The sequence below is a fragment of the Agelaius phoeniceus genome, chromosome 6, assembly GCF_051311805.1.
Source record: "Agelaius phoeniceus isolate bAgePho1 chromosome 6, bAgePho1.hap1, whole genome shotgun sequence".
Taxonomy (NCBI): Eukaryota; Metazoa; Chordata; class Aves; order Passeriformes; family Icteridae; genus Agelaius; species Agelaius phoeniceus.
Genome location: NC_135270.1, coordinates 57587271 through 57600908, shown reverse-complemented (window position 1 = coordinate 57600908; position 13638 = coordinate 57587271). Strand labels below are relative to the sequence as shown.

Below are 13638 nucleotides of genomic sequence, written 5' to 3'. Positions count from 1 at the left end.
GGCCAGGTCTGGCACTGGCATTTCCAGACCAAACCAGTGGCCAGGCAATGTTAACTGGGAAGCCTCGAGCTCCCTAAATAGCAGGCAGCACGATGCAAGCATGAGCTGGGAAAATAAATAAATTAATAAAAATCAATTGTTGATCAGCCACAGCTCAAGCCCACAAGGACTCGAGTCTCTTCCCAAACATTACTGTCACTTGCTACCCCTCCCTGCATGGGCCCCATACCCATGGAAACCTTCAGTCCCTTTTTTACATTATTTGTGAGATTGACCATCTCTGAAGGAGAAATTACCCAGTAGGGCTGTCTTTCCTAAAGGTCCATGGCAAGGTTTTATTTTATTTTATTTTATTTTATTTTATTTTATTTTATTTTATTTTATTTTATTTTATTTTATTTTATTTTATTTTTATTTGTTACAAAGCTATCAGGCCTTCTCCTGGAGAGCAGGTACAGAGAAGGGGTCCTTGTCTGATGTGGTCTGGAGGATCCTGTTCATGTACAGGAGCCCAGATCAACTCTTATCCATGATGTTTGTATTTTAACCTGTCTGTGAAAAATCCCATGTGCCCTGGTGGGAGGTGAGGCCTCAGCTATGAGATGCATGGCTGTCCCTGCTTACAACTTACATAATGCTCTGTGCTGATAGCTCAAATCAGGAATGCTCTTCCTGAAAAAGGATCTTCTAGGGACTCAGAAGGAACAAGGAAAATGAAATTAAACGCAGGCTCCTGGAGCTGTCACAGCCAAGCAGAGCGCTCATGGTTTTAATCTGTAGTTTTAATGGTACAGTAAGTCCCAGTCCCTCTAAATATGCACGTCTGGAATATTGAAAATGGCTATATTTAGCCAATTTCTTCCCAAAACTCCTGGACGAGGATTCCTTGAGGCTTGCTGCCACCACGTGGCTGGTTCGGGAGCTAAACCAAAAGCACAGGAAAGCTCTTTGCTGGTATCAGCCCGCGGTGGCTGCGCCACAATCAACCTCAGGTTTAATGTTCTGGCTTCAAACAATGTCCCGTAATCAGGCCAGGCTTTCCTAACCCACAGCATCCACATTAAACTGTCTCTACAATGCAATTTCTCCTCTGATGCCATCAGCTTGGCATCCACTTTGTCTCTATTAACCTCTGCTGGGAGCTGGCTGCCCCCTCCAGAGCCTTGGATAAATCTCCTGTCACTGACTTTGCTTCTTCATGAGCTGCATCACTGGTGCACAAACCCCACAAACCCCACAAGCATCTCTGAGGGGTTTTTTTCCTGCAATTCCTTGAATCCACTTCAGTTCCTAATACACTTTCTTGGGAGGTGATACATCCAAACACCTCCTCCTGTAAATCCTTCTTCAGATCTTTCTGTGCCACTGTAAAGACACAGTTATGCCACTTGAAAAATACTCTGGTTTTACCCCAAATACTGTGGCTGTGAGGGCTGGTGGTAGTAAATGAGAATTTATTCTTCCTGTCAAAGTGGGTTTGGGACAATAAACATCCAGTTAGACAAAACAAAACATTTTGTTTGTGTTTCAGGATGCTTTTTTAAACTTTTATTTCCTGACACAGAGCTAAATTTGGGCTCATGCTTCCTTTCAGAATAAATAATTAAATTTTTGAGGATTTTTTTAGAAACACTTGGTGCAAACTGGTTTTGAGTAATTCATTGGTATATTTTGGAAAGTAGGGTTGATCCAGAAGGAGTCTGGGTCAATTTATTACTGTATAGTCAGTGAAAAAGAGACTTCAGAAAGGTGATTTGCCAGTCTCACTTCACAATTAAGTCCTCTCATTAGCTGACCCAATCAAAGCAAGGCAGAAGTAAGGCTGCACTAAAACATCATCTACTCTGACACACACTGATCCAGTCCTGCATCACCTTCTCCTGCAGGACAGGCAGCAGCTTGCACTGTTCCTGCCCCTAATGTGGGTTTTCCCTGCCTAAATAAATGTTCTCAAGTCTGAGAAACAGCACCCAGGTGTCTTTTTTCCCCCTTTTATTAACCTTATTTTCTTTTATTAACTAGTCTGTATCTGCAAAGCAAATCACACCAGCTGAGTTTTCACACAGTTATAACCAAAAGCAACCAGACTGCAGAGATTTGAGACTTGTCCAGAATGCAGAAACCATAAACTGCAGATCTACATTGCAGTCAGGCTTGACAGCAGCATGTATTATTGTTTCCCACACTCCAACTTTGTGTTCCTTTCCCTTTTGTTAATTCTGAAACCCCTAAAAAAAGCCTTTGGAGCAGATGTATCCTCTCTAAAAAGCATCTGTTTCATTGCACTGAAGTTTTTTAGGAGGTTTCATTGAACAGTACCCACCAGACACAGCTACAAATGCTCCCACTGTCAGAAAGAGCCAGGCTATCCCTTTCACATTGCTTGCAAAACCTCTGCTTGCTCTCAGCTTCTCAAGCCTGAAAACAGACCTAAATTCTTCCCTGAAACTCAGCTATCAAAGCCAGCCCATGACATAGCACAGCTGTGATTCAAGTGTCTGAAAATTCACCCTCTTCACCACTATGGAGAAAACATCTCCTTCCATCATCCATGGCCTGTGGAAACACTAATTCACCCACAGTGAGTACCCAGGTACTGCAGGCTGGATTTTATCTGCTTTCTGATTTCAGGACATCTTCTGCTGGCTGGCACACTGCTGTGCACTGTGCAGGACTGTTCAGCATCACCTTCTGCGCCACCACCACCACAGATAACACAAACAAGACTTGTTCATACAATCACAGGATGATTGAGGTGGAAGGAACCTTCAAAATTATCAATTTCACACACACACACACACACACCCCAGCAGGGATAGGGACACTTTTCACTAGACCAGCTTGCTCACAGCCCCATCCAACTTTGAACACTTCCCAGAGATGGCACATCTTTCAGCTCTTTTTGGTAAAATGCTGATAAATCAGCACCCTTGTCCTCTGAGGGGTGGTTCCCCCTTCCTCCACCTGGAGCTTGGGAAGTGTGAATGAGTTTGGACAGTGCTGAGCACTCCATCAAACCCAACATGACAGCCCTCCTTGCAGCCATCCCCTCCTTGTGACACTCTTGCTGTTGTCCCCTGGCAGGAGGACTACAACCAGCTGAGACCCCTGTCCTACCCCAACACAGATGTGTTCCTGATCTGCTTCTCCGTGGTGAATCCTGCCTCCTACCACAACGTGCAGGAGGAGTGGGTGCCTGAGCTGAAAGTCTGCATGCCCAACGTGCCTTATGTCCTCATAGGAACACAGGTAAAGCCTCTCCTGAGCATCTGGAAAGGTTTCCTATTTAACTCATAGGAAATTCAGCCAGATTTTCCCATTAGAGGAAATTCCAGGGACTAGGAAAGGAATCCAATGTGCAGGTGTCCAGACTGGCAAAGCTCATCTCATCTTTTTATTCAAATGTATATTAATTATTTATGTGTCATAAATACCTATAGAGAGAAAAGTTTTCATACAGGTCTCTGATGAGGAGAAAAAAAAAAAATCAAAGTTTGTGGCTAGAAGCTGAAGCTAAACTTCAAACTAAATTTTAAGAATGGGAGTAATCAGCTAAATGACATGGGAAGGAAGTAGCCTCCCTTCATGCTTTTGTATCAACATTACAACTGGTGACTCACCATCCTGCTTGTGTTACAGTGATTGTCAGACTGAATGATCAAACCCCTTCATTTTGGCCTTAAAAATCTCTTAATCTGTCAATCAAATAAAAATGCCTTAAATATGGGTTTGTTACCAAGACACAGAGTGGATAGAGACTGTGAGGGTAGAGATTCAACCACATGGAAAATGTCAGAGCACTGGGCAGTAACCTAAGTCAAATTAGAGAAACAAATCAAATGCTGGTCAAAACCAAAGTCTTCATGCCACAGGAAAGGCAAATAATTCAAACACTGGCTTTGTTTTCTACACTGGAATAATCTAAAACACCCATTTAAAAACAAAAGCATTATCCTTTGAATCACACAGTCTGAAAATGGACAGTTTTTAAATGCCAGAATACTTCACTTTGATGTTTTCCGTGGAAACAAAGGATTTTGTTTCAAGCCAGACTGAGCTGTGCCAGTCTGGCCTGTCAGGGTGGGGTTTGGGTGATGCAGTGCAGGGTTGCAGCAGCTTCCCCCACCAGTGGGGTTCTTTCCTGTACCACACCCAACAACCTGCAAAGGAGAGCTAATTCATGGTAAACTGAAAAAAAAAAAGTCAGTAAATGTACAATTAATTTCTGAAGTATCACCTGAGTTGAGGAGTGATACAGCTGCCCTGATGTAAAGCCATGAGTCTCTGCCTCAAGAATCACAGCCCAGGTTTTGTGTATTTTGCCCTAGATTGATCTCCGGGATGATCCCAAAACTTTGGCGCGGCTGCTTTACATGAAGGAGAAACCACTCACCTATGAGCACGGAGTGAAGCTGGCAAAGGAGGTAAAACAGCTTCTTCTGATGCCACATGAGGCTGACTGATGACAGCTTTCCTCTGGGTTTCCTTCCTTCAAGGCTCCCCCAAGGCCCCTTGGCCCCAGACAGAGATTGGAGCCTCTGTTCAAACAGGCTGGACCCAGGCACACCTTGTGACCCCTGAGCTTGAGCAGTGTCAGCTGGAACATAGAATATCCTGAGTGGGAAGGGACCCAAAAGGGTCAATGAGTCCAACTCCTGGGCATGCACATGACAATCCCAAAATCACACCATGTATCAGAGAGAATGAGCCAAACGCTTCTGATCTCTGGCAGGTGCCATGACCAAGGTCTAAGGAAGCATTGAGGAACACAGGGCAGCAGGTGGCAAATGGACATCAAAACAGATTTTACTACCTATCTAAGTCAAGTGTTTCTTGCTCAGGGTTCTGCCAGGAGATGCATGTGGCAAACCCCTCTCTGCAGTCAAGTCACCTCCTGTCAAACTCCTCCCTTTCCCTTACAAAAGCACAGACAACTGGATTCCCACTTATCCATGGCACTGCAGGCAGCAGAGAAGGTGCTCCCAAAGTTTCTGTGGGACTGTACATTTCTCCTGGAAAGGCAGGGGGTCAGAATCACTCCCCAAGCCCTGGGGTGCAGGATTCTGGATCCTGGCCTTGTCACCTTATATGCTGCAGGTGCTATTACTGTCCCTGGCCCTCAAAATCAGAGCATCCATGAGCAGAACAAGCTGAATAAGCCACAAGGTTGCTGAATAAGCTGAGGCTGCCTTCCCAGGCCTCTGTGGGTGTTTGTGTCATGCCAGCATACCCAGGAGACTCCTATCTCAAAATGATGTTTCCCCATTCCCAGAAACCAGCTGGAAGCCCTCCCCAGGTAGCAGCTCCCTGGGTCTGGAGGAGGCAGGACACAAGAGTGACAGTTCAGGGGACAAGAGCCAAGTGTGTGAGGGGTTCAACTCCAACCCAGCATTTCCTCAGAGGCTTTCCCAGCTGCACAGGCAGGAGGCCAAGCTCCTGGTCCAGCCCTCAAACATGGGTGCAGCTCTCCTCTCTCTGGAGGGCTGTGCAGGGAATTCCTGCAGCCAATCAAATCACCCCCATGTGGTGAGATACTCATGTTGATGCTGATTCCTCAGAAAGACCACATGAGCTTCACCCCACAGGCAGCCAGATACAAACAGAGAAATGGCCTGACTCCTTTCTAAATGCAGAAAGATGCTGGAACAGCATCACACTGTGTCTCCCAGCAGTGGATACTGACTCTCATTTTCCCTCCTCTCTTTCAGATCGGAGCTCAGTGCTACCTGGAGTGCTCAGCACTCACACAGAAAGGCCTTAAGACTGTCTTTGATGAGGCAATCATGACCATTTTCCACCCCAAGAAGAAGAAGAAGCGCTGTGCAAAGTGCCACAGGTGCTGCACCCTTGTGTGACGTCCCCTGGGAAGCAGAGCCAGCTGAGTTCAGTGAAACCAAGCAGGTTAGAAAGGCAATGAAGGTCACACACAACTGAAACAGGGAGCATGACCAGAAAAGGGTCCTTCTTATCCAAATATAGGAGCTCTCCATGCTGTGAAACCTCCAAGCTGCATCACCCTTGGCCAACTCCTGTCTCTGTGCTTTCCTAACCCTCCAGAGCTGTTTTGCAGCCTGTTCCCACTGCTGCAGACTGCACCAACAGAAACCAGGATGCCTGCTTGGCTCCCCACCTTAGGAATAAGGTGAAGGTGGCTTGTGACAAAACAAAGAGCTAAAGACAGCAAAAGAAACAGGAGAAACTCCTCTTGTGGCCTTAAGTAAGAATTGATCAAAATTAGGAATTTGCAGTCCTTAGGAATTAAATCTGAATTGACTGAAAGCACTTGGAGATCTGTAGAAATCTAATATGTAAGATATACACTATAGGTAGGATGTACTTTAAAATTGCTTTTCTTTTATAAGACTTGCTAGTTCAGGAGATACTTTAGTTTGTTCAAACCACATGGAAGCAAAGGTGGAGTAATTCCAGTTTATTTTCACTTAATGGTGAAACTTCACAGCATCAGGATATTGCTGCGCCCAAGCTATCAAAATGGATCAACATTTACCTCCAGACTCAAGGAATGTTCTTAAACTAAAAAAAAAAAAAATGCAAATAACTGTATTTTTACAGAAGAATGTTCAGGCTGAGCCATGTTTCCTTAAGCTGGGAAAGGAAGTACAGAGTTGTAGCATTAATGTACTGAAACAAAGAAATTCTGCCACCAAAGAATGTTGCCCTAGACATGAAATAGCAGCATGGAACAATCTCTCTTCCAACTGAGAACAAGAAGGAGACATATTGCCATGGCAACTGAGAATTTACCTTACAGATCAGCTGGATTTCTACATCTCACCCAACAGCCAAGAATAGGAAAAGGAAAAAAAAAAGCCAAAGGTCATACCGACTTTAAGTGCTTTGAGGTGATCCAATTGCCTTAAAATTATCCTTTTTTTATGAAGTATTTCTGTAAAAAACCTCATCAAAGCGGAGTTATGAACTTGTTGACTTTTTGTAGCCTCCCTCCTCCCACTGGTTTCTTCTCTGTCTGCTCCCATTTCTCCATCTCTACAGAGAGTTCTGTTCCACAGTGTGGCTGCCATGCTCAGGAGTGGACTTTTCCACCAGTGGCAGCTGCAGCCACCAGCATGGAGATGGGAAACCCAGGCCACAGGGGAAGGGAAGCTCCTGTGACCTCCCCTTGCTGCTGGGGAAATTTGTGCCTTGTCACTAAAGCCTCTGCCATGACCCTGCAGCTTTGCACATCTCAGCACAAACACTCAGAGCTGAACTCAAGGGTGTTTTGTTACTTGCAGCTGCCTCTGGGTACCCTGGCAGTGCTGCAAGTCTGTCTCGTCCTGGATTCCATCCCCCAAGCAGGAAATGCCAGCACCAGCACACACAGATTTGAAGATGTAACTCCTTGCAGAAGCTGTCTTTGTAGCCAGCATGTCCAGGAGAGCCAGGAGGGAGCAAGTGACAGCAGTGGGACAACAGTCCCAGCCTGGGGACATGGGCCCTGGTCCCCTCTGCACCCCATGCCAGGGGACTGGCAGCCCTCAGTGTCCTGGCTGAGAACACACCTGCCACCAGACAGAGCAGGCAGCTCCAGACCTGGTGCTGGCCAGAGTGACAGCAGCAGGACGTGGGAACAGCACACAGGGCACATGGAAGGAACCAAGCTTGGTGCAGTGCCCAGTCCTGCATCAGGACCAGGCTCATGGATCTGAGCTCCTCCCTCAGCACTAATTCAATTCATACAATTGCAGGATGCTGTGGGTTGGAAGGGACCTCAAAGATCATCTAATTCCAACCCCAGTTTACCATGGACAGGTACAGAAACCAGCTCTGACAGCCCAAAACATTTCCAGGTAGAAATCAACAGTTTCTCTCTGACCAAAGCCATCAGACCTGAGGCAAATGCTTTGCTCTTTTTTTTTTTTATTTTACCCAGTGGCTTCCACTCACCATCCCTTTCCCCTTGCACACAAACATATTTGAAAACACCGTTGAGTCGTATCTGAGACAGACAAGTTTTCCTCATTGCTGGTGATTTTTGTGCATATTTTCTGTTTGGTTTTGTTCTGTCCCAGGCATTTACTTCAGAGGGCCTGGCTGCTAAGGCCCAGCTCATGCCACGCAACAGAATTTTTGTCCATCCCCAGACAGAGCAGCGAGTGTTCACCTCAACAGGACACTATCAGCTGAACTATAATGTGTAAAAATATATTAGAGTATGAGAAGAACTAGGCAGGGATTAAATAAATTAATATTTAGGCTTACAACATGACTAGAAGTCCACTGAAACAACAACAACAAAAAGGCCTTGAACAGATTTCAGGGAAATTATATCTGCACTGTGCTGCCTTTCACTTCAGTGGAAATTAATTAGGATGACTGGTTTAGCTCATGTAGGTTGCTGGAGAGTGATGTATGAGTCTGTGGTGGAAGAAGGTGAAGTCTGGTTTAGCTGAAGCACAATGCAAGGGTTCAGGTTGAAGCTGCCTGATTTTCTTAGAGCTTCAAAAATGTGGAAATAGAGGAAATAGAAAATCCAGAGTGACAGCTGAGCTCATCCTAACATAACAAGCACACTGGAAAAGTGAAATGGAGCACCCTGGCATGCAGCAAGGGAATGCCACAAATTATTAAATTGGGTTTTTTTGCCTGCCACTGAGTACCAGGGGTGGTTGTGAATCTTAATAGAATGGCATGGGATCAGCAATAAAATCAAAAATCAAGTGGGAAGTTGTAGCATTGATGTAACTGCAGTGATTTGAGGGAAATTACCTACAAAACATATGGTCACAGAGAAGCTGAAATGCTGCTGCCCTAATGTGTTAAACTGCAGCAACCTGAACAAATCCTTGCATAGAGGAAGCAGATAGAAGTGTTAATATACACACAATGTTAAGGCTAAGCAGGGGTTTCTTTGCACTTACAAAATGGAGCATGTCAAGCTTGTGAGTCAGTAAAATTTCAAGTTTTGCAAACTGATTTTGACCAAAATTTGAATCTGGGAGCTGCAAAAAAGGGACACTGGTTATAATCCACTGAGAAATGGCCTCTGCATGCCATTTATTTTCATTTTTCTTCCAGCAAAAATAAATGTTTTTTGAAAAGCCATGTTTAATGCAGGTCCCATAAACATTATTCCTGTGTTAGGTTACGTACACACACCTGTCCATGAAATGTGGCAATTTCTCCAGGATCTGCCCTGTTACACTATTTTTTTTTTGGGTTGGGGAGGCAGGAACAGCACAGGCCAAGAGGCTTTAGAATGGGATTGTAGGCAGATGTAAGGAGAGTCATTGACTATCTGGCAAGTCATACCTAATGCCTTTTTTAAAAGCAGCAGATGGTGTGTGAAAGGCAGCAAAGCTTATTTTCAGAAAAACCACAACAGCAGACATAGTGCAAGTGCAGGCATAAGGCCACAGATATAAACTTCAAGTTATTTTTCAAGCACCATTAGTAATAAGGAAAGAAAATCAATAAAGGACTGCCAGGTGAAAGGAGATGAGTTTACTCACTGTGAGATGAGCTAGAAATCAGATCCCAATTTCACCTTAAAAGGAACACTGTTAAGGAGAGTCATAAAGGTTAGAAACCATCCCTGGAACTTATTTGACAGCATCCCCTTAATGCAGCTGATGTCAAAGCCTTTCCTGACAGAGCTGCCTTTGCTAATAGTCTGCTGTCATTTCAAAAGCACTCACAACTTACAGGAAACTTGCTGGATCCTGTAAAACTCATCTCCTTTGGCCTCTTCTGAAACCTTCCTGTTCTAACCAGAGTTCTTAACCTGAAGCTACTGTTTCAAGAAGAGTTCCCAAAGTGTTTTCATGCAAATCCCTGCAAGGAGAGATTAGAGGTATTTGAGAGAGATCCTAATTCATCACAGTTGTTATCACATTAAAACCTCCTACAGATGCCTCTGCCCTTTAGAGCCCCGTGAAAACACCAGGACAGTGGGACTGGGACAGTCCTGCCACTTCCAGCATGACTTGAAGGAGGTCCCACAAAAACTCACAGTTTGTCCTGTGCCTCCCAGAGCTCTGAAAAGTTGGGTAGAAGGCAGAAACAAGGCTCTAACCCCACTCAGGTCCATTCTCATTTGCTCAACTGGATATATGCCCTGTGTAGTTACTGAATTCACCCCAAGTCCAGCATGACAATCAAAACAATTATTTCAGCAGCTGACATTGATATTTGTCACCTTTTTTCTCTTCTGAAGCATTCAAAGCATTCAAGATAGACACAGAATTAAATAGCACTGCATCTTAATATGAAATAAAGTTATTCCAAGTGCTTTTATTAAAGGGAGAGATTCTGGTAGTCCTCCTCAACTGAAGAGAATCTCTTCACAAGGAACTCTCTCCAAGTTGTTCCTGTCTCATTCCATCCCACTGGCACTGTTCAGGTCATGAGGGAGGCTGATTGGGGATCTGTCCTTGCAGTTTAATTACCAGAAAACCTCTGCCAGCTGCTCTAGTGGTGGTGGCCTGTGTTCTTTTGAATCCCTTCAGAAATGGTGACCCAATCACTTCCCTGGGCAGCCTATCTCTCCCTTTAATTCATATATGAAACTTGCCCATCTGCTTTTATACCTTGCTTAGAGCCTGTGACCTTTTCCTGTACCTTTTTTCCCAACTGACACAGCAAATACCTCTTGACTCACCACACGGAAACCTCATCTGGATTAAAAATAATTTGCAGTGGCATCAATCTGTCTCAGGCCAGGATTGTCTAAAAGCACATTTGTCTTCTCCCACAAAGCAATCCATATGCTCATTTGTTAAACAAAGAGGGAGAATGTAGGAATGTGGCTGCACATGCCTTTCTCCATGGATTTTCTTTTTCCCTGAGGAGGACCTGTAACTTGTTCTATCCTACATTCAACAAGGAAAATCTGGAAATAACAGAACATTTTGTTGGTTCACAACTCTATAGGACTAGAAGAGCATCTGCTGTGACAGGAGGTGAGCATGGAGTGACCTACGTCAGAAAACTTCAAGTCACATTTGAGCTCTTTGCAAAAATGATGACAAATTTCCACTATGAATGTTTATTTTCCTCCTGGTGAATAAAGACCATCTGAAAGCAGGAAAAAGCCTCCCACTGATTTCAGTAGTGGCTTGTGATCTCAGCTGTCTTCACCTATCAAAACAAAACAGGAATAGAAATATTTTTGCATCAAAAAGTCAGGACAAAATCACCAAGTCATGAATGCAACAGAATCACTTCTGCTTTGGGGGAGAGCTGCAAAATCAGGGCCCAGAGCCACAATTAGTCTGTTTGATCCTAAACCTTAAATTTCATTTTAAGATGTTAAGGGGACACCCATAACTAGAACAGCAACAACAAAAAATCTTCAACTTCTCTTTTCTTTGTTTCAGTTAAAGTTTTCATAAACACAGGAACAAAAATCTGTTCTCTTGGGCAGTTCCAGGAGCCACACCATAACAGCAAAAAGAGTCAGAAGCTCATTGTAAGGAGGAAAATTACTTCAGAAACCCAGAGCAACAAGCAAAAACTCATGTGCATTGCTGTCAGGGATGAAAAATCTGTTCAACTTTGAAAATATGGATCCCCATCCCTTTTCACATTGTGCAGACCATAATGCAGTGTTTGGCTGCTTCTAACTATAATGGTAGGGTGGGATTTTCAAAGATGCTCTATGTTGGCTTCATTTCAATTCTCATGAAGGCAATGGAAAATTTCAATGGGGTTTTCCACATGACTAATGTGGAAAATGCTAGAGAATCTTTATGTTTCCTCCTTTTCTGACCTTTTATTTTGGCTGACCAAGCCTTGAGCACACAGATACACTGAGCCAGGTCCAAGAATCCTTCATACCTTCTGGCTGCTGGTTAAGGACTCCTGAAAGGAGTTGGGGCATCCAAAGACTTTGCTGATGTCACCTTTGGAGGCTGGATCTGAAACGCCTCAGTTCAACCACTACTGAGCTGAAGGTGAAAGTTACATTTTATTAACAGTGTAATATTCAAGACATATGGCTATCTTTGCTTAAAGACCCTAAACTCATTGCTGTCACTTAATTTCATCTCATGCCATTCAGGACACCAGGTTTGATGGGGTTTTGGTGAAGATCAGCTTGAGCTCTCACTGATACCAACTCTGGTGAATTTTGACTTTGATTGGAGGTTAATGAATTCAGAGTAAACAGTTGTCACCAGTCTACAGTTTCCAGATCTTCCAGCACAACATTTTTTTGTATTGATAACATGTAGAAAAATTTGTCTGATGTCTGTCAAAGCAGTTTGTGGGTAAATCACACCCAGAGTGTGGCTATCATATTGTCCCTCTCAGTATTTTTCCCCTAAAAAGGCAGCTGCTCTAAGTGCATCACAGACCTGGCAGGCACTGAACTGCCCTGTCAGCATGGAGCAAATGAGCCCAAACTCTCCCCAAGCTTGTAAATATTAATTCACTGATAAGCAATAACAAAAATTTATGTGAGAGGGGAAAGACTGGCAAAGTCTTCTTCATTCATGAGCAGAAGTGACCCAAGCCCAGGGTGCCAGGTGGGAAATGCTACAGAGAAGGACATGGTGTGGTGGCCCTGATGCCCCAAAAAATAAGGATTGAGGCTGGTGAATGGGCTGGGAGATGCCTCTGTGGAGTCACACCTGGGGCTCAGCAGCACCTCGAGACTGGGAGGACTTCAAAGAAGGCTGCAGAGAGGAGCAGGGAGATGGAGTGTGAGCACAACTGAATCCAGTTTAATGTGTCATGATGTTGATGCACTTCTACAAATACAAGAATTTCACTGCACAGAGATTCTCTGCTCCCCCGGGAACACAAAGACAAGGACATTTCATTCCTTTCTTTTTGTGCTTACTTAATAGTAATATTTAAAATTATTCCTTAATAAATGCTTAAAACTAACAGTTCAACAAGTTGTTCTGATTGAGTTGGTGAAGCAGATGTAATGACCTCAACACAAATCAGGACCTAACTATCACCAGTCAGGTCTCAGCCAGTTAGGAGAAAGAGTCACTTCCTTGATGTGAGTAACTGAATTTTTCTCCAAAGTTGCTGTGTGCAATATTGCTGGAATATGGGGCTGGTGAAACCAAAGGATGGGCACTAAAACAGTATGTTTGACTTTTGAGTGGTATGCCTTTTTTCCAAAGATTAACCAAATCTTCAGAATTCAAAGCAAAACAATTTCAAACCAAGGAAATTCAGTTTTTAAGCGAATGTGTTCTGCATAGTTTAAAAATCATGTAAACACTATTAATTTCCTATTTACAGCACATAATTCTGTACTCTTCTGTTTATCATCTTTTAAACATGTAATTACTGTATATTGTAATGCACATTAATATTGTTTATTGTACATAGTTTATTTTAACAAAATAAATGTATTTCAAAGTATTTTGACAGCATCCTTTTGGGGAGGTGTGCTGCTGTGTTTATTTTCCCAGATGCTCATCACATGAACCTTGCAGGACTTTTCAGCTAGGAAAAACACCTACCAACATGTTGGCAAGGAAGATAATGAGCTGTGCACCCTGTGTCCAGCAGCCAGGGCAGGGAGGGTCAGGAGGGAGAGTGAAAGGCTTATGGTGATGAAGAATTTACATGAGGAAAGACACCCCTGCTGGTCTGGAAATAAGAATATGACTGGCTCCAGTCTTCCAGGGATTCAGTACAGAGATGTGGATCTTG

The 13638-nt window shown here is 43.8% G+C and overlaps 1 protein-coding gene across 1 annotated transcript in view; it reads left to right on the top strand.

Moving 5' to 3' along the window:
* The window catches only part of RHOJ (ras homolog family member J), a 61625-nt gene extending 48270 nt beyond the window's left edge, over window positions 1-13355 (top strand). Inside the window, exons 3-5 of the mRNA XM_054634839.2 lie at window positions 3085-3249; window positions 4329-4424; window positions 5709-13355. Of these exons, the coding sequence (XP_054490814.1) occupies window positions 3085-3249; window positions 4329-4424; window positions 5709-5855 (408 nt within the window). The 3' untranslated portion in view covers window positions 5856-13355. The remainder of the gene's footprint in view (window positions 1-3084; window positions 3250-4328; window positions 4425-5708) is intronic.
* Window positions 13356-13638: the final 283 nt, after the last annotated feature.